The following is a 25,140-nucleotide window of genomic DNA, read 5'->3' on the forward strand; positions in this document are numbered from 1 at the left end:
AATTATTTCACTCTAACAATAAATTATTTTCTTAAAATTCTAAGGGTATTATTTCATTAGTAAACCCTTAGTTGGTTTAACAGGATGAAAGCCTAAGTCTATCTGCAGGATTTATTTTTTTACCCATAATCAATGTTACTGAAACCATCAAAATAGGATTCAAGGCAATTTTCCTAAGTTCAGTAACCAAGTAACATGATGGTTTTTAACAAGAATTCTCCTGCTTTTAAACACTCACTGTAACACCTTATAACAATAGGATTGGAATTATATTTACACAGAACAACCAAACTGATTTGGGCAAGGTGGGAAAAATATTCTCAAATAATCCGTCAAAGTTACAGACAGGCTCTGAAGCATTTGGGGTAGGCCAGCACCTCACACCGTTTGAATGTCCAGTGCTCTTCGGGGAGCAGACCTATAGGATATGGTGGCTTCTGTCAGGAGAGTGGTTTCTGGAACAGCTTAGAGAAGTACGTCATCAGCAAGCACCATCATTATAATGGAATGTTGATTGACTGTAGGACAGATGTGATATGGCTACAAGACAGTGAAATTAGATTAACTCTTGGTCATTTCAAAACACCTGCTTTAAAGTGAAAAATCATGGAAATATGCAATTAATTGACTACCTACATTTCAGGCCTGTATTTTAGAAGTTTAATCTGTTTTAAAATAAGGAGGAAAAGTTCACAAATGATGGTTCTTTTTCTATGTGCATATGTGTGTTTGTGTGTATTCAGCTGTAAGGTATTTTAACTAAATGCTTTCACTAATGTTTTGTCTCATTCCCATGCATTATGTAATCTCTACCACGCTGGGTGCTGTGTTGTGGATAGAGGGGCATCCTTAACAGTGGTGAGCTCAACCTCTTATGAACTCAGTTGATCCATTTCAATTACAATATATATCTATTGAATATCTGCTATGTTATTAGCCCAGGTTGAATGCATAGAAGCAGATATATGACTCTCCAACAAGTATCTTGAGATATCACTGGGGATATAGAATACTCAGATATAAAGCAATCAAAACAATAAATTATTAAGAAACCAAAAAGAGACCCATAAAGCGCTAAATGAGATTGGAATAGGGAGAAGCCAGTGGTTTATCAGAAAAGCTTGATTCTTCTAGAATAGACTGCTTCATGATATATAAATCCAAACAGTTGTGTTCCTTATGTTATCACCTCGCCTAGAAACATCCATTCACTAGAAGATAGCCCTAAATCTGAGAACCAATGCCCTTCTTCCTATCCAAGAAGATTCCTTTCAAATCCCTCACGCAGAGCAGTGTGACAATTTTCTGACCACTCGTCATGACTATAAAAGCAAATTCACCCTCCACGTTTATTTTATGCTGACTCCCACGGATGCTTTTGGCATCTCTCTTGGCAGAGTGCCATGTCAGCTGCTTCTATTCTTCCTAATTACCTCCTGTGCCCTCTGACATGTAAGACAGTGATTTCAGAAATGAAGGAAGACAGAGAGGACATCGAAAAAATGTACCCTCTCCCTCTAGACATCAGTTTTCAAAGTAAATAAACATTTGACAGCTGATGACTGTCATGTGAGTGAAGTCTCTTATTGTCATGTAAAGGAATGATGTTTACAGAGGACTATGTGCTGTAACAGGATGTCTTTGCTCTTTTCTCAGAGCCAGATAACAGTGAATGGAAACTCTGGAGGTGCTGTGAGTCCAATGAGTTACTATCAAAGGCCGTTTTCCCCTTCAGCTTACTCTCTCCCAGGCTCGCTCAATTCAAGCATTATCATGCAGCATGGCCGCTCACTTGGTGAGTCATTTGATAGTCGTGATTTCCATGACAATTTCAATATAGCAAGTACAAACCACATGGGAAGAGACCCAGAGTAATTTTTCAAAAAGGCAGGAAGAAACATTCAATACTCCACTATTTAATGACCCTATCCTAGGGGAGGAACTAAGAGCTGAGGATTCAACATGGGAGAAAATAGGCATCCAGCAAACCCAAAACGATGATGGCTGCATCTACCTCTGAGGCTATTAAGTGTTTGGGGGAGAAAGAAAAAAGTGGCCAGTTGGGTAGGAGAGTTCACATGACCAGAACATTCACGTAGCACATTTCCACGGATGGCAAATACCTCCATGTTCAACACAGCCTTTTTGTGGAAAAGCTTTCATTGTAGAAAATGGTCTTGGTATATGTAAAGAATTGTTAACAGTTAAAACAGTCGGGATGCCTGGGTGGCTCAGTTGTTAAACGTCTGCCTTTGGCTCAGGTCATGATCCCAGGGTCCTGGGATTGAGTCCCACATTGGGCACCCTGCTCCGTGGGAAGTCTGCTTCTCCCTGTCCCACTCCCCCTGCTCATGTTCCCTCTCTCACTGTCTCTCTCTCTCTGTCAAATAAGTAAATAAAATCTTTAAAAAAAAAAAAAAAAACCACTTAAAACAGTCTAACAAGGGGACAGGCTGCCTCACCAAACAGTAAACAGTAAACCACTGCCTCAGAAAGTGGGAAACTACTCTTCAAACTGAGACCAGAAGACCATCATCAGTCAGGGATAGCAGTTCCTTTAAAGAATGATCCCTGATTTTTATAGAGAGTTCTTAATCCTTTGAAAATTTAAGAATTTGATGAAAGGGATTTCTCCTCCAGAAAAAAAAAATGAATATTTGAACATTCATAAAAAATTGTAAGCATATAATTTCATAGGGCTTGTGACCTCTTTGAAACCTCCTGGATGAGAACTTGTACCATATAAGGACAAACATTTTTATGTGGCAAAATATAATAGGACTGTTTAGAAAATAATGTATTTCTTAGTTTTTAAAAATGTTTAAAAAAAAAAAAACACCGCAAACACTAAATCAAACCAAATCAAACCATCATCCGAATTCAAGCTGAGAAAGTTTCCATGATGTTGAGCGACTGGAAGGCTTCCAGACAGCAGGGAGGAAGGTGGTGGAAAGTGAGCCAGCTACACTCCTCTCAGAAAATCAGGAGAGGACTGATGCTCTGGCCACCACCAACAAGCAACAGAAAGAACGTAGAACACAGGACTTTCACTCCCATTTCCTCATTAACAGCAAGCAGCATCGTCCCCAACAGTTTGTTGAAAGACGTGATGCCATCAGCTTACCCAGGAACATTCAGCGTGTACATTGCAGATCTCAGCTTCTGTAGTCAACCGAACCTCTCTAACACTTACAAGAAGCCCTGAGACTCATTAAAGAAAAGTCTAAATACACTTGTGCCTTCTCTGATGCTGCTCCTGGGGATCATCTGGGACTCTTACAATGATGTCCTTTTAGAGCATAAGAAAGTAGAATGCCTTTGTGCCAAGATGTTGCTCTGTTTTAAACAATCAGTCCATAGTGCAGGATTATGACGGGAGTCCATTATACCTAGATTTTTTTTTACAGAGCTATGCATTATCACACATCTATAGTAAAACTACAAGTTATTCTAGGTCGTAATGTTTTCCCAAATAATTATTATCGGAGTCTGACTCTCTGTGCTCATTACCTGTCTTAATAAACACAACTTTGTTCCTTCCACCCCAAGAAACAAAATATATAAATACTTGAATGCAGACAGGCTTTCATATTAGAACATATCAATGGGTAGATTCACATACAAACCGTACTACATGGAAAGAAATTCCCTCTATAAACACAGTCGAACAGATTCCAATCGGCCAAGTGCTGAGATAGGTCCTGAGGAGAATATACAAATCTATCCTGCCTTAAAGAAACTTTATATTGCATTGAAGCCAAAAGACTACAAAAATGAGAGTAAGTAGACCTATAAAAGACAAATGAAATAAAAGGCTAAACTTGTATTATGTAAGCTATAAATTCACTGAATCTTGTGAACCGTATGTGAAGACAGAGTTAATACTGTTTGCTTGAGCTGGGATTTTGCACATATGAGGTACTCAAAAAATATTTGATGTTTAGTAAAAATACCACCATCATAGTTCCCAACTCAATTCCTTTTGGGGACTAAGTGGGAAATCAGAGTCAAATACCACATTGTGTCTTCATCTGGAGTTGCATGGAAAAGATACTGCTTTTACATACAATGACAGATGAGGCCATTCTTCATCAGAAATGGATCGAAAATGCTTTTCTGTTGCAAACTCAATTGAACATAACCATAATAATAATGATAGCAGTTATAAATGTTATTATAGATTTTAGCTTATAGGGATCCTCACTGTACTTATCCCTATAATGATGAGTTAAATCTTTTTAAAATCTTACTTATGAAGTTTTATATAAATTTGTTACAAAAACACAGTCATATCTTTTGAGAAAGAGAAAGAGAGAGAGAGAGAGATAATCCATTAATGCTGAAACATTAGAACTTTTCCATAGCCACATAAAAAGAGACCTTTTTGAGTACCGGATCAGACAACCTATGTCAAGAATCATTCTTGCTCACCAAAATTTTGAAATTTATTGTAAAAAAGCAGGAAGTCATATTATCAATTGTACAAAATGAGTGGTAATAATGTTGATCTTCATAGATATCTGTGAACTAAGAGTAAATGGAATATATAGTACATAAAGTCCTCTCTGTTTCTTAGGAAAGTATACTAAAAGTTAATAAACATGGCATGAAGATAGGAACATGAGAAATCGCATCTAATGTATATGCCTAGGGCAATTTTTATACTCAAGGGGCAAGAAATAGGTTTTGGTATTTTAAGGTTAAGGCAAAGATATTATGGCCATCATGACTACTTAAATAAACATCAATACCAATAATTTAAAATCATTTATTTAATCCGGAAGCTTTCACATCTAAATATATGTTCAGAGGTGAAGATTTCTTAATGTGATTTTTGTTTTTATTTTTATAAAATTGCTGCTGTATACTTGACAGTCATATCTTTTATTCTCAGAGGACATTTCAGCATTTTTAATAAATAGTAGTCAGAGTTTCACAAAAATAATATTAACGTCTCAGTTTCTGCCTCTTCATCTATAAAACGGAGCTAACACACTAGAAGGATAAGACAAGGTAATACATGTACTTTCTTAACACAGTGGCTGTTACATGGTCACACCGTCTTTCAGCAAATGCTATTCTTTCCTTCACCCTTCTTCAGAAAAGCACCTTGTTGTTATTGTTGTGTTGGGTACCTACCTGCATAATAACAATAGACGGCTCAAATGTAAGGTAAACGGGTTAAAAGAGATAGTGATGGCAATGGATTCTATGTTAGAGTTGGCATCAATATACAAGAGGCACCTTCGATTCATGATTCCTTGTGCATCTGATACATTGTATCTCCCCACACGGTCTCCGCAGATTCCGCAGAGACATATCCCCAGCACGCGCAGTCTCTGGACAGCACCATGGGCAGCTCCATACCACTGTACAGATCCTCAGAGGAAGAGAAGAGAGTGACGGTCATCAAAGCCCCGCACTACCCGGGGATCGGGCCCGTGGATGAATCCGGAATCCCCACAGCAATTAGAACGGTAAGAAATGCCAGGGTGTGCGTTGTTGCAGGGCTGGGCACAGACTCTACAAAGAATGGATTGTCGATGGCTTTGTGCATTCCGATGCTCTTATATAATGAGGATGGCCCTCTGTGCCATCTCAGTTCTCAGGAAATATTATGCTGTGTGTGGCAGAGAAAGAGAAAAAGAACTTGTCAATCGAAGCTGATCACACAATCTGTTTTTGCATTTTTAATTGAAAATCATGAAAACTGTGATCATGGGAAACCAAAAAAAAAAAAAAAAAGGTTTTTTGTTTTACCTTTTTCCAAGGAGTGTTAGGGCAACAGAGAGAAAAGAGAAGGAAGGAGGAAATGTGAATTATTTGGCTGCATTAAATTCCCACATGCATTGCAAATAAACGAGCGATTTGTTTCTTGAAACGGCTGTGTGTTCACATCAGGAGACTGGGAGCTGTGAATTGGGCATTGGGAGGTGAGATGATTAGAGTGAAGGGAGTTAATGTCATGGAAAGGAAAAACTGAAGAAAAATACACATTTTAGTGTCCCTCTTCAGCTGTGCCCGCTGCAAGCCCTCAGGAATGATAAATGAAAGTGTTTGGATTTTTTTTTTTTTTTTAAGTCTTTAAACTCTGCCAAAGCATTGCTCAGTGTGTCAGGGCAGCCCCTTCTGGCAAAGCTCAGCAGAGGCAGCTATTGAGAGAGCCTGGGCAGGCAGCAGCTCGCTGACCAGTCTCCTTGCAGAGAAGGTTGGGGCTAGCCGGCAGAAGGAAGACTCTGGGAGCCAGGATGAGAGCAGCCGCGCCTCTGCAGGTGAATTGGGGGGCTGTGCAAGAAGGGGGCGCAGGCAGAACACAAGTGCCTGCAACACCCACATACCTGGGGGTTGGAGGGGGGAGGTGTTGCCAAGAGCTGCTTCCCTGGAATGCAAACCCTGGGGGGCCAAAGACAATAGCAGATAGAGGAAAAGAATGGGAAAGGGATCAGGAAAAAAAAGCAGTGGTAAGATTGCATCTCTCATGTGGGGATGAAGCGCTCTGAGAGAAGAGTTAAAAATTGATTATTCCAAGCATCTGTATTAGAACCGAAAGCCAGAAAGTCAATCGGTACAGCAGTTGCTGGGGTTGTAGACTCGCTAGATTCTGGGAACACTGAATGTGGCTAATTACAAAGTCCCACAGATCTATGTTGGAATTGATGATTGTCATATTTAAGTAACAGAAAAAGTTCAGAGATTGTGACTGACAGTCCTATGACAACTACATGTTTCTGGTGATGGTGTCTTGTCATTTGTTTGCCTTTTAAGATTTCAGACTCAGAATGGTTAAATTTGAAATCTTTTTTCCAAATAATGTAGGGATGCAGTGTCAGACAGGAATGGTGTCCCTGGTTTTGTTTCCTTGACCCTCAAGTCACAGAAGATGCACACATTAAGAGATCCCTGGTTCTATGTTGTTATAGGTTTCTGTCTGAAAAGATTGTATCTGAGATCTCTGAGTGTGTCTTTAACATAGATAAATGATATATAAGAAACAACACAAAAAGCTGGACCATTTTTTTTTATCCATAAGTCATAATTTTCTTACATAGCAAGGACTTGTTAGTTTTCAAAAGGAAAAAAGAAACAGGCGTCATAGATGGTTAGTGAAAATCAAGGAGTATTAAAATTCTATATTGTCTTTCTACTTGCAAATCAAAAGCATGTTTAGATATGCATAAGCAAACACATGTACTAAACATTCAATGCTAGTTTTCCTTCCATAAAATAGAAAAGAAAATATAAGCAGCCCAGAAGTTCCTTATAAGGAACCATAATTTTTATGTACAGCTGTGCTCTTATTTAGACTTTTAAAACTTTACAAAGAAGGTGCAGGTCTGTGAAGACTCTTATTCATGGTCCCTATTTTTTAGCCTTGCTGAGCACATCCCCAAGTATAGCTGTGTTTATAAATGTTGAGTCAGGCCATCTCTGAGCCACAGCAGGCCAAGAATCTCCAAGGTTGTTTTTCTTTCTCATCCGTGTAGAAAGTAATGATTATCAGACTCAAATTGCTTCACATGGAATTCTGCTCAGTGTAGCCACCAAAAGCAGTCCTGTCTCAGTGTATCATGTTATGGTCTCATTTTAGACAACCAGCCTATACCAAGGAAACAAAATTTTGTAAAGTAAACTAGAAACTCTAGAAAGCCAAAAGTCAACAAATGTACCTTTGAGTTATTTGAACGAAGGCTCCCCCGTCTGCTCTCTCTCGTGTGACCTGGGAGTCTGTGTTAGCCTTTTACTGCCATTCTTAACGGCAACAAAAATCGCTAGGGTTCAGGTCCCAGGAGGTTGTCTAATTAAAGCCAGCTAGTTACGTGAAATACAAGAATCTTTTCTTCTAGTTCAAATATAACACTGTTTGAGCCTTTTCAAAGCTAGAGAGGGGCAAAAATAGAATAGAATCCCTGTACACTCTTGTGTAGAAAATATGTGTCCTTTCCCTTTTTGGAAGTCTCTGCATGATACATCAATGTAGAGTTCTGATGCTTTGTAAACTGTAGCAATGTAAAATGCAGGTGTATTCTGTCAAGATTATAGGAAACAACTGAATAGTGAATTGCTAGTACTTAACTGTGCATACAAAATAACCTTGAAGGACACATACGAAAGTAAACGTCCGTAAATTTGAGTAGACTTCTATTTACTTCATCTCAGTATTAGCCATAAACACTGGGGTTATGCTAATTTATAAATTTAGCCATTTATAAAAGAAACTTTAAATGTTTAGAGTGCTTCTTTTAGAAAGGGACAGAGAGTTTTAGTATTGCCTTATACCAGTTTCATATTCCTCTTTGCCAACCAGTTGGGCATTTTCTGGCATCTCTGCACTCACCATATAAAGCTAGCAGATGGCAGAACTGAGCTCCTGCCTGATCCGTGCCCTCCAGCAAGTGAAGAAAAAAAATCCTGTCAAGATACATTGCCATATACAGTGATATAACTTACTTACTCGATTTCCTTGTTGCTATTGGTTGTGTCCAGGATGGCTGGGAAACATGTGTGCGTTAAGTTATGTCTTATTTTCTGTTGCTGAATACCTGAAGGAAATAAAGCTTAACCAAATAGAAATTGATCTTTTATGAACATGTCCCTGAAAGATACATGTTCGCTACTATGTTTAAACCAGCAAGGAATAAAACTAGATGCCCGCTTCATCACTGCCCCCCTCCCACCAGCTCCCGCCATTTGAATATAAGGTCAATCAACAATCTCCTCAGCTTTTCCATTGTAGAAAGAGCGTCGAATGAATGAAGAGGTGATTCATAACAAAGTCAAGTAGCTCTTAATGCTAATCTATATTTATAGCGATTATCAGAACCATATATTCTTAGAGACAAAAATAAATTTAGATTTGGCACAAACCCCTCAATTTCCAGATGAAAATGCAATTATCACATTTCTGAGGGAAAAAAGTAGGATATAAGATCCATACCAAAGCTCAGTCTAAAAAAGTACAAGAATATTTTTATGGCAGTCCTAACAGAATATTTTCTATCAAGAAAACTGTCTCGGAAAATCCAGTTTATTTATGACTGTACACAGAATGATTGAGTTTCTTGCTGGAGTATTTCTGGAAATGTTGAGATAAAGATCTTGCCAAGCAAAATCTTTATTATTATACAGGTATAGGTCTACTTTCACAGGTATAATCAGGTAGCGTTCCATCCAATAACCTGGATTCACTCACTATTTTATCCTTAAATATGTAATGTTCCTTGAGCATAGCTTATATTCTGGGCATTGTTCTAGGTCTTATTGTATATGAGGCTTCATTCCATTTCCATAACAACCCTCTGATGTAGATATAATCTCATCTTAGAAAGGACAAACCTGAGGCCTAAAAGCTTACCTAACTGGCCCAAATTCATATTGCTAGGAAGTAGGAAACAATAATTAAAGGAAGCAAGATTTGAATCTAGGTTGAGCTGACACTAATTTCTTCTTTCCACTACAGTCCACTGTTTCTATCATGCCCAAACCCCGGGTGTGTCAGGAGCTTCTACTCCCAAGGAATTTACAATTTAGCCAAGCAAATGTTGCCTGTATTTTATTATCATGTTTAAACAATTTCAAAACAATATCTACACCTTTTTTAGATTTGCTGCAGGACTATGTCATATTTTTCTCTAAGTTGAAGCTGATCCGAATACAGTTTGAAAGTCAAAATTATCCCCTAGTAATTCTAAAAATAATGTTTTGAACAGAACACTCACTAAAATGTTTTTAAGGATAATGATAATTATCACCAAAAGGAGTTAAGCAAACCATGACAACACCACAACTTTTATTCCATGCATTTGATATAAATACGTTTGTGCAAATATCAACTATTCAGTGCTGGGCACAGTATGATTTGCGAAAATTAAAACCATACCATATAATGTGCCAGTTCAGCCTCAACTCAAACAAGGGGTGACATATTTACAAACTGCAGACATAACTGGAGAAGTTACTGTCATCATGAACTAGATTTTGTCTTTAATCCCAGAACAGAAATCTGCTATGAGAAAAGATACAATATAGAAGGAAGAACGTTGAGGAACACTGTTGATTTGGAACCAGTTTTTTTAACTCCTGGACATTCTCTTTTATAGACGGTTGACAGACCAAAGGACTGGTACAAGACCATGTTCAAGCAAATTCACATGGTGCACAAGCCGGGTATGTATGTTACTCTGTTTTCTGATCAGATCCTCCTGGCAGAAGGATGTATATGTAGACTCCTGTATAGTTCTGGTTCACACAAACTGTTAAGGGCCTAGCAACACCACAGCCCTCCCTCTTTCTCTTCTGCTCGCCTTCTATCACCCTCCAATCACAGACACTTGTGCTCCAGCCTCACTCCTGAGCTGCCAAGAAGCCTCTTATTAGCTGACCCTTGGAGGGCTGCCAGGTCCTCTGCTCCCTCCCTCCTTCCCTGTCCACAGTCTGGAGCGCTGTGGCGTGGTGTGTGCTTAGACAGACTCATTGTTCCTCTGTCCACACATGTCAGCTGCTTGTCGAGAGAGTGAGCAGAGGTAGGTCTCACAAGGTTGACAAGAGATCTTTAAAGCACTTCCCTGAGGAAATGCATGATTCTGAAGAGAAGGTTGCCTGAAGAAGTGAGGAAAAGGCATTGACCTTGTATGCTGGGGAGAGGGCCACCGAGCAAATAGGTTACAGACAAGCGAAGACAAACTGCAGAAGCCCAGCAACAAAACAATATTAGAAAAGTTTTAAAAGTGGTATTATGAACTAGGCAAAATACATTGGTTTTCTTTTTTTTTTTTAAGATTTATTTATTTATTTATTTGAGAGAGAGAAAGGGAGAGAGCCAGCCAGAGAGAGCAGGAGTGGGGTGAAGGGGCAGAGGGAGAAGCAGACTCCCTGCTGAGCAAGGAGCCCAACCAGGGCTCGATCCCAGGACCCGGGGATCATGACCTGAGCTGAAGGCAGTCGCTTAACCAACTGAGCCACCCAGGCACCCAATACATTGGTTTTCTACCAAATTTGTTTGTTTGTTTCTCTGAAATTCTACTATCTTGTTATGATATGGTGACCAAATCTGTATTACCATAATATTTATGTTTCGTTTTCTAGATGATGACACAGACATGTATAATACTCCTTATACATATAACGCAGGTAGGACGGGTTTCCTTGCTCGCGATGAATACGTATGCTCGGCAATGCTTGGAAGCACTTCACACTCACTTTTTTACCCCTGTTTGAGCCGCATGTTTTCAGTTTATACAATTAAGAGGATGCTCTTTCCCTTTTCTCAAAGCATGCATGACCAAAGGATCGATCTTTTCTCATGGAAATGAGAACTAATACTGTTTTCTCTCATTCATTCTCACTGTCATTTTATTCTGGGCTTCAGGAATGTTTAACCCAAGTCTGAAGGACAGTCTGAAAGAACACACTGTAACTAGGGTACAAAGTCAGATAAAGATCTCCTTTTATCAGCAGCGAGAGTGATCACAGTTGCGTAAGATCTTTCAGATACACTTCACAAAAAACAAGTCCAGCAAAGTATTCTGTGACTTTGTCCATGCTTGTGCTCCCAAAATGCAACCATTCATTGAAGGATTTTTTAAAAATCCCACTCTGCTGGGCCGCTTTCCTGACTCAAGGGTTGCCAACAGTCCTCATGGCACGACCACAATTCTGGGCGTTTCTCCTTGCATTTGAGTGTGTGGGTATCGTGTGACGTGCTTGCAGGCTGAAGTACCCCTACAAAATGTTTCCCTTTCTCCTAAATGTCACATTAGGGGATCCTATAGAGGGCTTCCTGTCCCCGCTCAGCCCCAGGCTGGAGACTGTTGTACAGTCTGGTTTTCCTTTCTTTAGAGCGGGCTCGGAGGCTCAGGCTGCTCACCTCCCCAGCAGCTGCAACCTCACCTCCTGTAGGGGTCCCCTTGCTACCTGCCCTAGAACTGCACAAGATTCTCCCCTCCTTGATGCCTGAAGGCTGGCACTCGGGCCCCTTACCTGTTAGGGATTCTGCTAACTAGTCTCCAAAGACAAATGGAGAAGAAAGACCGGGCAGAACAAGGTTAGCCAAGCAGCAAGACCTCTGAGGTGTCGGTCCTCCCTCTTCCCGGTGATACCGGGAAGCCCAGGAAAATGTCTCCCTCAACTTTTATTCCTAGCCACAGGTATTCCAGACTCACCTCCTGGGTTTAGCTTGTTAACAAAACAAAATTCAGCCAAGTAAATTTTAAAGATATTATTGGCTTTATTCAACGATTCACGAATCCGGCAGCATCCAATCTAGCAGATAGAAAGGAGCTCTGAAAGACTTTCATAGACAGGAGCCAAACAAGGAAGCTATACTAGGCGGGAAAAAAAAAAAAAAAAAAGTCGGTAGGTGATTACAAGGTTACTTCTCCTTTAGGGGATGGCAGGTGAGCTCACCAGTGCTGGTCAGGTGATTCCTGACTGTCTGGTTTTCTAGCAGAGCCAAAACTGTAATTAAGTCTCCATTCGGTGACATGGGGCTCAGCATACATGAGTGACTCCATTTGGGGCCTGTTTTGTTTTTAACAAGCTGTAAGTTTGAAGTCTGATTGTAGAATCCAGGCAAAATAGTAAGTGCAGACATTGTCTTTTTCTTTTCTTTTTCTTTTTCTTTTTTAAGATTTATTTATTTATTTTAGAGAGGGAGGGAGGGAGAGTGCCAGCAGGGGGAAGGGCAAAGGGAGAGGGAGAGGGAGAAGCAGACTCCCCTGATGAGCACGGAGCCCGAGGCGGGGCCCCATCCCAGGACCCTGAGATCATGACCTCAGCCGAAATCAAGAGTCAGATGCTCAATCAACTGAGCCACCCAGGAGCCCCCGGACATTGTCTTTTCGTTTGTCACTGCAATTTGTATGGACCCTCAGGAGAAGCAGACGAATGAAAATTGACCTAACTCAAAAGACTGAGGTGGCAGGAGATTCAGAATTTTTATAATGATTTTTACTGAAATTCTGTATCCATTAGTAATTAGTAAATTGAACAGTAGTTACATATAAACTTGCAGAGCCCTTTCGTGATAGTTTCACTGTTTCTTTGGTAGACAACTGCAACCACCGTCTCCCCTCTCTACAAACCCTGCGTGCCGCTGGGCTATGTCCAGTCCTTCCTGCCTCTTTTTGTTTTTGTTTTTGTTTTTCCTAAGCCATCTCTGCTGCCCACTTCCCTCACCCACCCACCCAAACCAATCCTCCAGGGTTCACCCCAGTGCCATGAGTTCCATAATAGCCCCTCTGACCAATCTACCATCTTCTAAAATCTTTAATTCTTAATATGCATTTTCCTCATTTGGCCTTTATCATGTTACCAATTATTTTCGATCACAATTCTATCCATGTCTCATTTCCCCAGATACACTAGAAGCTTAGAGAGGATTTTTGTGTCCTTAAGCCTTGCTTAAGGCTTATACACAGCACATATACAACTTGCTCAATATTTTGTTTGATTGCAATTAACATGTCAGTTATCACATGTAAATCAGAGCTTTTAAAGTAATAGAAGATATTTGGAAATGGTTCTGTGAACTATTTTTAATCTTCCTCTGAAAACTTAACTATGTTATTAATTTATATTATCCCGGAGAATAGTTGCCAAGTACCTCTAAATTTATTCCTAATGCCAGTCTGAATTATTACTAATTTCAAAATGATTGTTGAAGATTTACTGTAATCAGTCATTGTGTACAGAATGTATCAATAACAAATCAGTATAGTAAACACGCTGAATAAATTAATAATATTCATCAATCGATTAAGAAATACTGCCCAATGCATGCGTCATGAATATGCTTACTGATAAACATGTTGGGAAAATTACCGGATATTTTGTGGGGTATAAATAATTTGATGTGCTTTTAAAATTTTATCTGCTTCTGTTTGTTCTGTTGTGTTGTGTTTCATGATAGGCCTGTACAACTCACCCTACAGCACTCAGTCACATCCTGCTGCAAAGACCCAGACCTACAGACCCCTCTCCAAAAGCCACTCCGACAATGGCACCGAAGTCTTTAAGGACGCCTCCTCCCCTGTCCCTCCACCACATGTTCCTCCTCCAGTCCCACCACTTCGGCCAAGAGATCGATCTTCAACCGAAAAGTAAGGCACTTTCCCCCAAAGTGGCCTATATTTAGTTTAGGATAAAAGTAAGATCATCTGACATTTAGTAGAAGACTCAGTGCTTACGTTACCGAGATAGGACACGTGGAACCTGAGTCAACGGATGCGCCATGTTGACCTCTATTGCGATTGTGGCAAGCACAATCTTGATTCATAGTATCATAATCAGCGAAGCTTGAGTTAACAGGAGCACAGTCTTTTTGATCAATAAATGCATGTAAGAAGACAAATAAATAGAAATAACTGACACATACTCCCTCTGACATTGCATGTCAGAGACTCTGCAGTTAATTTTCATTTTCCTCAGATTTGAAATGTTAGGTCTATTAATGATTTACAATTTCCCCTCTGGTACACAACAGTCTCTTTTTGAAAGCAGGCAAGGTTATTCATAAATAATAAATAAGGTATTAGTTAGTGTCTATTTGTGACTCATTTCTATCAGCTTCTCAAGATGATACTAATTTTCATTTCCCCACTGAAATTTTTATAGAAACTATTCACACGAAAATAAAAATTTATAAACACACTTTTACTGCCCAATTTTTATTAGGATTATGGCTAATAATCCTACTTATAGGTAACCTTTATTGAGAGCTCACTATGAGGCGAGCACTATGCTAAGTACTTTCCCTCTATTATGTCATTTAATTCTGAGAATGACCCAATGAGATATGTTCTATTCTAAACCCATTTTAGAGAGAAGAAACTGTGGTTTAGAGAATGAAAGTAAATGGCTCAGCTCATACAGCTCATATGTCCAAGCCAGGATTCAAACTCAGCTCTAACTAAAGCAATAGCTCATGTGATCCTAGCAATTAATAACAATATAGGAATTATTCAGCATTAATGCTAATTATTAAGCACCCACCTATCATATCCATCCCATAAATATTATATTTACCCCACTGTACCATTAAGAGTAACTGATGATCATAGAGGATACAAGATACCACGAAATAGACACATATCACGTGTGAAGAGAGCCTCGCTTTAATCTCCTCATGATAAACTATATGTTTATAAGTGTGATGCCTTAAATTTGAGAAATAAAAGTCTAGCACAAAATGGCATCTCTGCTATTAAAAAAACCAAAATTAACTCAAATTTAAATGTATTATTTGTCCTATGTTTAGTAGAAATAAATCATTAAGAAATATGATAACGTCTTAAAAATTTCTAGATGGCTTCCATATACATTGTCTCAAAGGAAGCCTTCTTTTGCCCTCTGGCTACCTAGAAAAGCTTTACTTTCAAAGTCCTTCGTTGACCTCCTTTTGAAGGATATTAGTTCAGGAAAAAGAGCCGCTTCCAAGATCTCTTATGCAAGAGGATGGCTGTCTGACTCTGGGTTTTCAAGGGTAATATCAAAGGAGGCTCTCCCCTGCCACACAGCTTGCTTCTGTGGATGGCAGCCCAAGTGACACTTTTGTACTTTCCCCAAACTGTGACGCCACTTGCAGGATAAATAAGATCAAGCATGGCGTGCGCATTCCTCCTTGTCACTTTGGATCAAGGATGCCAGGTCACAGAGTGGTAAGCTAAACTCACATTAACTCAATGGACCATAACCGCCATTTACTCTAAACACAAATATACACAGCTGTAATTTGTATACCATCCCAAGGGTTTCCCAAGCAGAGCACTGGCTGCATGTATATCCATCCATATGCCCCTTGTGTGAGTTATTGAGCCTTCAGGATCATGTATGGAAAAAAAAATTAGAGGAAAATATAATATGAAATAGAAGAATGGCTTTCTTTAAATCATTTATGTAAAACAACATATGAATGTGGTTTTTTTGCAGATTAACTTTTTATCCTGAGATACTTTTTAAAAATCTGTACTAAGATTAACTTTGCAAACAGATAGCAAGTGGTTTTCTAGTACTCCTTGAAGCATATAGAATTATTTTTATATAATTGTTGTTTATTTCTAGGCATGACTGGGATCCTCCAGATAGAAAAGTGGACACAAGAAAATTTCGTTCTGAGCCAAGGAGTATTTTTGAATATGAACCTGGGAAGTCATCCATTCTCCAGCATGAAAGACCAGTAAGCACTTGTCACTAAACAGAATGCCAGTTCTCTAGGCTTCTGGGTTCCCAAGCAGACCTGAAGTTTGTATCATTTAGCAATGTTTGTCGCAAAGTTGATTTGTGGATTTGGCAGTGTTTAGAAATCAACTTGATTTTGTATCGTGATTCGTGCATCTTGTCTGAGAATTGAAGATACGCTGTCTAACATATTGTCCCTACCAACCAAATAGGGGACCCATTTGCATTTAACTATAGCTGTGCTTAATCATGGCCCTGAGCTTAACTGTTTAAAAATTCATAAATGCAATACTTAATTACCAGTCTACATTGCTAATGAGAAAAATCATTCATTAGTCTCTCTGATACAAATGGGCCCACACAGTCCCCATCCCTTCCTATATCGTTTGCTTAATATTTCTTTGGATTAAGGGGAAATTTCCCAAATGCCTTTCTTTAAAAAAACAAGTTGTTTTAATTGATTCTTGTTAAATCTCTCTCAGGTTACCAAGCCTCAAGCTTCCTGATTGTCAATCTAATGGATCAAGATTATATTTAACTTGGCAGAATGTTTTTCTAGTTATTTCATATACACAAACAAAAAGATACATAAACTTGCCTCTTCTAAGTGCAATTTAACAAATAGGTTATTCCTTGGCCCTCTCGGTTTTTATTTTCCCAGTCCTCCTTTCTGAGTCCTGCTTTCCCTCCTAGATCAGTGCCCTTGGGATCTCTTTGAAACTGTAATTCCTTTGCATCTCTATCAAAACCTGCTTCTAGAGATCCATTTATAATTTACACTCTCCCGTTGTTTTAAAAGAATTTGGGGTGCTGTCAGTGAACAGGAAAAAGGCTTTTCTTTGTTCACTCCTTTAAGAGTATCCAAGAAAGCATATTATTATATATAATGCAAGGCCAGCCCTGAAATTTGATTGGAAAACTTTGCCTTACCACACCCAACATGAGTGCCCTTGATTTAGTTTTTGAAACCCTGTATTGATGGTTATGTTCTTAAGAAACATGTTCAAAAACCTTATAATCACATAATTCCTACATAATATTTATGTAAGCCTTCTTTGCCTTTCTTCAAATAACTCCTATCTTTTAGAGTAACAGAATTCACCAGAAAAACTGAAAGAAAAAAAAAAAAGAACACCATTGGTTTGCAGGCTTAGTGCAAACGTAGAACCCGTTCACTAGCTTATACGCTTGAATATCATGATACTTTGAAATTTCTAGTCTGAGAATTGAGTGAACCACGATGTTACCATTGCATAAAACTGAAAGTAGCAAACTAATTACGCAAAATAATGAGCCTTAGATTTAAACGTAAATAACAAAATGATCATTGATGATCTTTCTAACAATTTATAAGTATGTTGTGTTTGTACTGAACACTTCAAAGCTGTGGTCTCAGGAAACAGGATTGATTTTAGAAGCTTCCTCACCAGGATATTTCTGTTATTTACTCATTCAACAACATTTATTGAGCACCAACTATGTGCCAGACATTGTATTAGGTGCTGGGACACAGTAGTGAACAAGGCACAGTCTCTACCCTGAGGAACTTTGAGTCTTTCTTTTGATGAGTATGCAAAGCTCGGCTTGTATTCTAAGAAGAATAGAAAGTTCTCGGAGCATTTGCATAGCTGGAGATTTAGGCATGGATAGGGCTCAGCAGCCACAGGGAAAAAGTGGAAGGAACCAAGAAACTTGGAAGGAAATGAGAATGGATATCTTATGGAGAAGTAGAAAGAACCAACATTTTTACTCCTCCTAAACAATTTTGCAGGGGGACAACGTTGTGCAAAAGTATTTGGGCTAGTCATCTGTATCATTTTGGCCAGCCTTTTTTATTCTAGGAACAGGCTATTTTTCCCTTGTCATCAATCCTGAATTCATTCTCATTGCCTCCCTAAATCAGAGAAAAAACAAAAGGCTAAGTGCAGTGATACCGCAGAGACTGGTTATCTACTGCTGTAATTTACATACGATTCAGGAGCATCTTCAACCCACAAGATGGAGAGGATGGAGAGCAGATTGGCTAAATGCAAGTAATGTAACAGCAAGTGAACAAAACTGAAGGATTTCAATGGAATGTGCTCTCCTGTCTTTTTACTCCCAGATGGTTTGTGAGCATTCCTTTGCTCTTTTCCTATTTAGTTTTTGTAAATAATACACAACCTCTCGGTAATTTTCTGTTGCTCTTTTGAATTCCTAGATGACACCATCATCTGCCCAGTCTTCCCAGGTGTCACCCTGGACTCCCCTCTCTCCCAAAGATCTCGAAGTCCTACCCCTGCCGTTCCTCTCTTCTGGCCCATAGTGTTTCCATTGCCTGCATGACAGGGACAGCCACCTAATTAGTGTCCCTAATGCTCCTCAAGTATCCTTAGAGCAAAACCTAAATTTCTTCATGTAATTTCCAAAAAACCTTGGGATCTGGCCCCCGCTGACCTCGCCAGCCTCACGTCTCTTCCTGCCCTTCCTGCCAACTCGCCATACTCAAGTTGTGCAGACAGCCTTCAATGCCCGCCTTCCTGGACTTGTCACAGGCCCTTCCGCTGCCAGGAAAGCTCTCTCTCCATCGCATTTCACCTGTGGCCTTGTCTCTTTTCCCCCAGGGCATCATGGCTGATGCCTCCACCCCCGGGGGGCGGGGGTAAACCTCCCCTGCTGTGAGCCTGTAGCATGAGGCATTTCTTCCTCACACACTGAATTCTAATGGCCTGTTTCCTTGTCTGTGTCCCTCACTGGATGTTAAGCATCTTGAAGGCAGGGACCATGTCGAGCTCACCCATTGTATCCCCAGCACCCAGCACAATGCCTGGCACATGGTAGCTCTTCAGTGAATAGTCATTGAATGAATAAGTGAATGAATGAATATAGGTTTTACCCTTGCAGTTAGTGGGTAAAATTGATGAGGCTGAATCCCTGTTCTGTGGCTCATCTGTGAAGTCTATACTCTCCTAGCGACGAAAGGCACAGTGGGTCTCCATCACAGCACACGCAATAGATGTGACACATGGCTATTATAACTGTGGTTCACTAATTCCCTGATTCCCTGGAGTACACGGTGGGCAGAGGAGGCCGTACTGCTTGAATAAAAGTCCTCCCCCAGACTCTGGCCAAAGGGATCCCTTTCTTCCTTAGGAATCAATGGAATAAGTGTTTATGGTTTTAGCAGGAAAGTAAAGGTCAATGCAATTTTTTGAAGCATGTAGATGTTCATTTGACTATAAATTTGAAAACACTGATCAAAGGGGCCTAACATTTGATCTACAAAAGTACTTCGCAATTACCAGGAATTTATCTTTAACGGACTTGAACCACAATGTAGTCCATGAGGCAATCATACAAACTCTCTGCTGAGATTATATTAATAAAAACTTTACATCCCATCTGGATTGGATATATTTATAGGTGAGCCCAAATTAAATTACATTAAAGTAAATTAAATTAAGCACTTACTCAGGATCCATCTACACATGATAAAATGAAAACAATATGAAGACATTACCTTTCTCTACAATAACTAAGCCAGCACATAATGAATAAAGCAGAAAGGAATAATCTTCGAAAGCATGGTGCAGAGTTGAAATGCAATTTAAACCCGCAGTGAACTTACACTTCCTTATCAGTTAAGATCGTCAAAGCTTAACGTATAAAAATTTGGGGAGTTTCATCTGGTGGTTTGAACCCAGCTGACAATTTGTATATCATTTATCATGGAACCACAATAAATATAAAACATAGTGGTGAATACCATTAAAGCTTTAAAATCTAATGAGCATAAATTTTAAAGTATTACGTTATATTGGTACTTCTTTTTGTTTGGAAAAACATATAAAAATTATACACCTGCAATGAGAATATTGAGAATAGTAGAATTTCTGTAACCTCAAAAGCAACTAAATGCTTTGAAATTGTAGAAAACATAAGAACTTTAAAAATGGTTCACCCTTGGTTGCCTTTAAATAAGAATCCTGTCTGATTTATAGTTTTAGATTTTCTTAAACACTTCCTCTTGCACTGATACACATTTGTTTTCAGCACAGATGTGCCGGGTTTTTCAAAATGAGAAGAGAACAAAAAAGATTAGAAAAATGTGCAACAGTGTATCTGCTTTTTTGTTGTTTTTATGAGCAATTAGAGTAACATATAATCATGCTTCTTCCTAAGTGAGATTCTGAGTGCTCATATTGGTGTCAAACAACTCAAAGGAACTTTCAAGTTACCCATGGACAGTGTTGATTTAGTGAGATTATCAGTGTGTATATTGTCTGTTGGCTGACCATGTGTATATGTTATCACTGACTTTTGTGAGGCTTTTGTGTCCCTTAGCAGTGGATCTAAATTGCTACATAATACATACCATTGTTGCATAACTAAAGCAATTCAATAGGTCAACCACAGTGAAAAGAAAATTCTAGCTCTGCCGCTTGCATTTCTTTTTTTTTTTTTTAAAGATTTTATTTATTCATTCATGAGAGACAGAGAGGCAGAGGGAGAAGCAGGCTCCCAAGGAGCAGAGAGCCCGATGCGGGACTCGATTCCAGGGTCCTGGGATCATGACCTGAGCCGAAGGCAGACGCTTAACCATCTGAGCCACCCAGGCACCCTGCCGCTTGCATTTCTTTACCATAAAGGCTATACTCAAATGTATGCCTTTCATTAAGTTTGAAAGTTATAGATAATTACCAATGATCATTGTTTGGGGCATTCTCTCTGCTAATTTCTAGATAGTTGCCCACTGAGACTATAAATTAAATTTTTAATCTATAAAATCATAAGTCATGAAAAACAGTCATTCTGAGCTATGTTGCAGGATGGTAGATATTCTTCCTTTTCCACATTCTAATTTTAGTATATATGCTGCCGAAGCAAGCACTCCACATTCTGTCATAGAAATATATTTCTATAAATCAGGATTTCGTATATCTGTTTGTTACATATTTTCTTAAAGTGGAAGTCAAAGTGAAGTTGTAACCACTGGTAAATACACTTATTTGTTTAGTAAATTTGCTGCCCTCTGCTGTTCAAAATATTTTTTAAACAAATCCGTTTTCTCTAAGAGAAATTTCTATCTCCCTTTAGCAAAACAAAGTACTATATGTGAAAGCAGAATTATAAAACCAAGAATTGGTAATATTATTAAGTTTATAATATTAAAAACAATGAGATTTGAAAGAACCAAAGATTTGTTTTCTTGTGGAAGAAGTACTAGGCCTCTCTACACAGAACAAAAACTACTAGAAAATTCTCTCTAATGTCAGGGAACCTGCATGGCTCAGTCGGTTAAGTGGCTGCCTTTGACTCGGGTCATAATCTCAGGGTCCTGGGATTGAGTCCCCCGTCGGCAAGGAGTCTGCTTCCTCTGCCCTTCCCCCAGGCTCGTGCTCTCTCTTTCTCTCTCTCAAATAAATAAATAAAAATCTTAAAAAAAAAAATTAAGAAAGAAAAGAAAATTCTCTCTAATGTCAATTACCCTAAAAATCAGCTCTAGTAGAACTATTCCATAAAATATTCATATCCTGCGGCCAATATCTAAATGATAACTGGAGAAAAACAGTATTTTGGTTAAGATCAAAATCTCAATTAGTACTTTTGTACTATTGAATCAATTGTAAATTGAATCAAGTTTTTTGCAACATTTGCCATAGTAATTACAGGATGTTCTCCACAACATTATAATAGTAAAGCAAAATAATATTTTAAAAGAAGGAAAAGAACAATCTCAATACCAGAACGCCATTGTGGGTTGTTTTTTGTTTTGTTTTGTTTTGTTTTTGTATATGTGTGTGTTTTCCTCCTGTGCTCATCCACACACAGGCTTTGTGATATCATTGTAAATATTGTACAAACACATGATCATATTCAGCTTTTATCACTCACCATTCCACCATAAACATCCCCCAGAGTTACTACACGGTCTTTATCATTATGATCACCACATATTTTGGATAACTTAGGCCCTTTCACTATTTTGTTATGATGCCTCAAATTTTCCTGTCACTGTCTGTAGCTACACCATTATAATCTCCTATTAGAAAATATTGAAATAAAATGCTCATCTCTAAAAATACTCTGGATATAATTGATTATTGCACACAGACTGTATACTATTAACAAAATGATTGGGAATTCAAAAAAGCAATAAAACACCTAGACAAGCTAATGTCAAAATAGTGACTTTTGTTTGAATATGGACTACTATCTCAGAACACTCAATATTACAAAGAATATGTCCTCTCCTGGCCAGGGTGAATGGCTTTTAGGGAACTAGGGTGTTTTTTTTTTCCCCTGACTTAAATATTAGTCCAACTGCACCATGTTTATTTAGTGTCATGAAATAATTGTCAAAGAAGTAATAACCCATATGTAGTACGTGAAGCATCTTCATTTAATATTAAGTCAATAGCCTGAATCAGTCTGATCAGGCATCTAATTATGTAAAAGCGTTCAGGATATTGTTGGATAAAGTAAATGCTCCACGTCTGGTTTTTCCATTACTAAAGCAATTGTATGTATTTTCTCAAGCTGTTTATATTAACACCCCTAGTTTTCCTATCTTAAATACAATATTCAGAAACCACTGGAGGGGAGCAAGTCAACTAAGTCAACTTGGCTTTTTCTCTGAATTACAGTGTCAACCAAACCAGAGTGGGATTCTCTTACTCACCCTCTCCCCACCCTTAGCCAGCTACAATAGTGTGAAAACCCAACCCCCTCCAAATCCATTCCTCCAGCTGAAGGTGGACAGGTAGGAGGTGATTCTTGGGTGATAGCTCATAAAATGTGATCATTCCTCACTTTCTGGGAGGCTCCTTGTCTTCACATCTTTTCAGGGGTCCAGACCATTCCTAAGTTATCTGGGTCTCCCCAGGGACACCTTACTTTTCTGAAACGTTTCCTCCCGATAACTGGTGTCCTCTTCAATCCATCAAGAACCTCCATCTAATGAATCAGTGTTTCCTTCACCCCTCTCTCTTACAGCCCCCTCTCCCAACAACTCCGACACCTGTTCCAAGGGAACCTGGCCGGAAGCCTCTTTCTGTTTCACCATACGGAGAAGTAACTGGTAGCCCCTCCCCTCCGCCCAGGACTGGCCTCCCCTTACCAAGCCCGCGCACCCCGGCTCTTTCCCCCACCTGGGTGAGCTCCTTCCTTCATTACCTTTGCTAATGCCCTTCGGGAAACTCAGGGGTAGCCCTTGCTCTCCAGCGGCTAAGGGGACAATCAGAGCCTAGCTACTCACCACCACCCCCACCTTGCTGCCCCTTTCTTTCTCAACTAGGCCCCAGGTTCTTTACGCCAGTCGACCCCTAACAGCCTCCCAGCACCTCTCACTCCCCCCCCCCACCTCTCTTCCCACCTTTTCCTCCCCCTCTCCGCCAGGCTCTCCATACATCTGCACCCAAGCCAACTGTCTGCAGAGCAGCCTTACATGCTGGGATCAATGAGGGCAGGGGCGGTGGAGTGACTCACCCAGATGAGCTACTTGGTGACTAAGTGGAGTCTATTTTAACTTTAATCGGCTAACGTTAGCCTATTTCTGGTGTGCTATCCATGCTCCTTCTGGCCGCCACAGAGTTTTTCATAGTTTCTACATCAAAGCTAAGGAGCAAACTCAAAAGAGAAGACAGAGGTGGAACAGAGGAAGTGACTAGGGGCCTAGGTGATGCCATCGAAACTCATCTTCATATCCTAATTTTACTCATTTTACTTTACATCCTTTGTTCTCTCCTGCTGAGATTTGTTGGATGAGAGTTGGTGCATGTCTGCGTGCGAATGCGCGTGCGTGTTTTTCATACCACACGGCGTTTCCCTCACTCAGCTCAGTGTGCCTTTTCCTTCCCTTTTCCTTCACATCTGCTCCAGACTGATCGCATAAATCCAGATGACATAGATTTAGAAAATGAGCCCTGGTATAAATTCTTTTCAGAACTGGAGTTTGGACGCCCGGTAAGTGAGGCTAGACTATTAATATAAGAAAACTAGGGGAATGTTGTTTGATTGATGAAACATACCATTATCAGAAGAGATAGGTGTCATTTACAGAACAAAAGCCAAATGTATGCTATTTAGACAAATTGGGGACGGCTGAGCCCACATCCACTTCTGTACCAAATGGTTAAACCTGCTCAGACACTTCCTATGTACTTTTTCTCTACCATGCATCATGCATTAGGATGATTATATCTAAATTCAAAATGCTGGGATCGTTTCTGTCCTAGAATATTCAGGCAATTGTTAGAGGTTTATAGAAGATGTATAGCTGTTTACAGTCCATTTTGGTCTAGTTCAATCAGAAGAAGTATCGTGACGTTTATAATAATAATTACTATTATTATAGCTCCCATTTGCTGAAGAACTACCAAGCACTGGCGAGTGCTGGGTTCTGAACTCATCATCTCAGTGAGTTCTCTGGAGGCCCCTCCAATAAGAAGAAACCCGAGACCAGAGAGGTTAAGTAAGTGGACAGTAAGAGGATAGTAAGTGGTAGAGTCAGAAGCTAAACCCAGGCCTGTTGAACACACCAAACATCTCTGGGCAATTCCCACAATAGTATGCTGTCAGTATACTCCCACAATAAAATACCTCATTTACTCTTAGGGATACAAGGAAAGAGAAAAATAAAGAAATCCTGTGGACCTTGATTTCTAGTTTTATGCTAGTGAAACATCTTGTCCCCAAACCCCCACCACAGGTGGGCCTTACGAGAATTGCCTAGTCTGTTCAGGATAAAGAGTCAACTCAAGCCCTAAATAACAATTTCCTTGACTAGAAGTTTCACTGGGGAACTCTATCCACTGATAGCTATACATTTGATATGTGTCAGTTACATACTTTTTATACTCTTACTGATGTTTCGGAATTTTAAATTCTTAAAGAACAGAACAATTCCACTGGACAGAGCTTTACTGAAGATCAGAGAGTGTAATCTTTCTTTTACCATATCAGATACTGATTTATATACTCATAAAC

The 25,140-nt window shown here is 39.4% G+C and overlaps 1 protein-coding gene across 15 annotated transcripts in view; it reads left to right on the forward strand.

Moving 5' to 3' along the window:
• The window catches only part of SORBS2 (sorbin and SH3 domain containing 2), a 181,470-nt gene that overhangs the window by 109,598 nt on the left and 46,732 nt on the right, over positions 1-25,140 (forward strand). For 8 of the 15 annotated variants that reach the window (XM_064585681.1, XM_064585667.1, XM_064585671.1 and 5 more), the window contains 8 exons: positions 1,657-1,795; positions 5,305-5,477; positions 10,098-10,164; positions 11,083-11,127; positions 13,907-14,096; positions 16,057-16,171; positions 23,149-23,307; positions 24,034-24,117. In XM_064585681.1, coding sequence (XP_064441751.1) covers positions 1,657-1,795; positions 5,305-5,477; positions 10,098-10,164; positions 11,083-11,127; positions 13,907-14,096; positions 16,057-16,171; positions 23,149-23,307; positions 24,034-24,117 — 972 coding nt within the window. The remainder of the gene's footprint in view (positions 1-1,656; positions 1,796-5,304; positions 5,478-10,097; positions 10,165-11,082; positions 11,128-13,906; positions 14,097-16,056; positions 16,172-23,148; positions 23,308-24,033; positions 24,118-25,140) is intronic. The other 7 variants (XM_064585676.1, XM_064585677.1, XM_064585678.1 and 4 more) reach the window with 3 other exon arrangements.

Source organism: Mirounga angustirostris, unplaced genomic scaffold, assembly GCF_029215605.1.
Source record: "Mirounga angustirostris isolate CCGP_5_RB_7025 unplaced genomic scaffold, mMirAng1.0.hap1 SCAF_2, whole genome shotgun sequence".
Classification (NCBI taxonomy): domain Eukaryota; kingdom Metazoa; phylum Chordata; class Mammalia; order Carnivora; family Phocidae; genus Mirounga; species Mirounga angustirostris.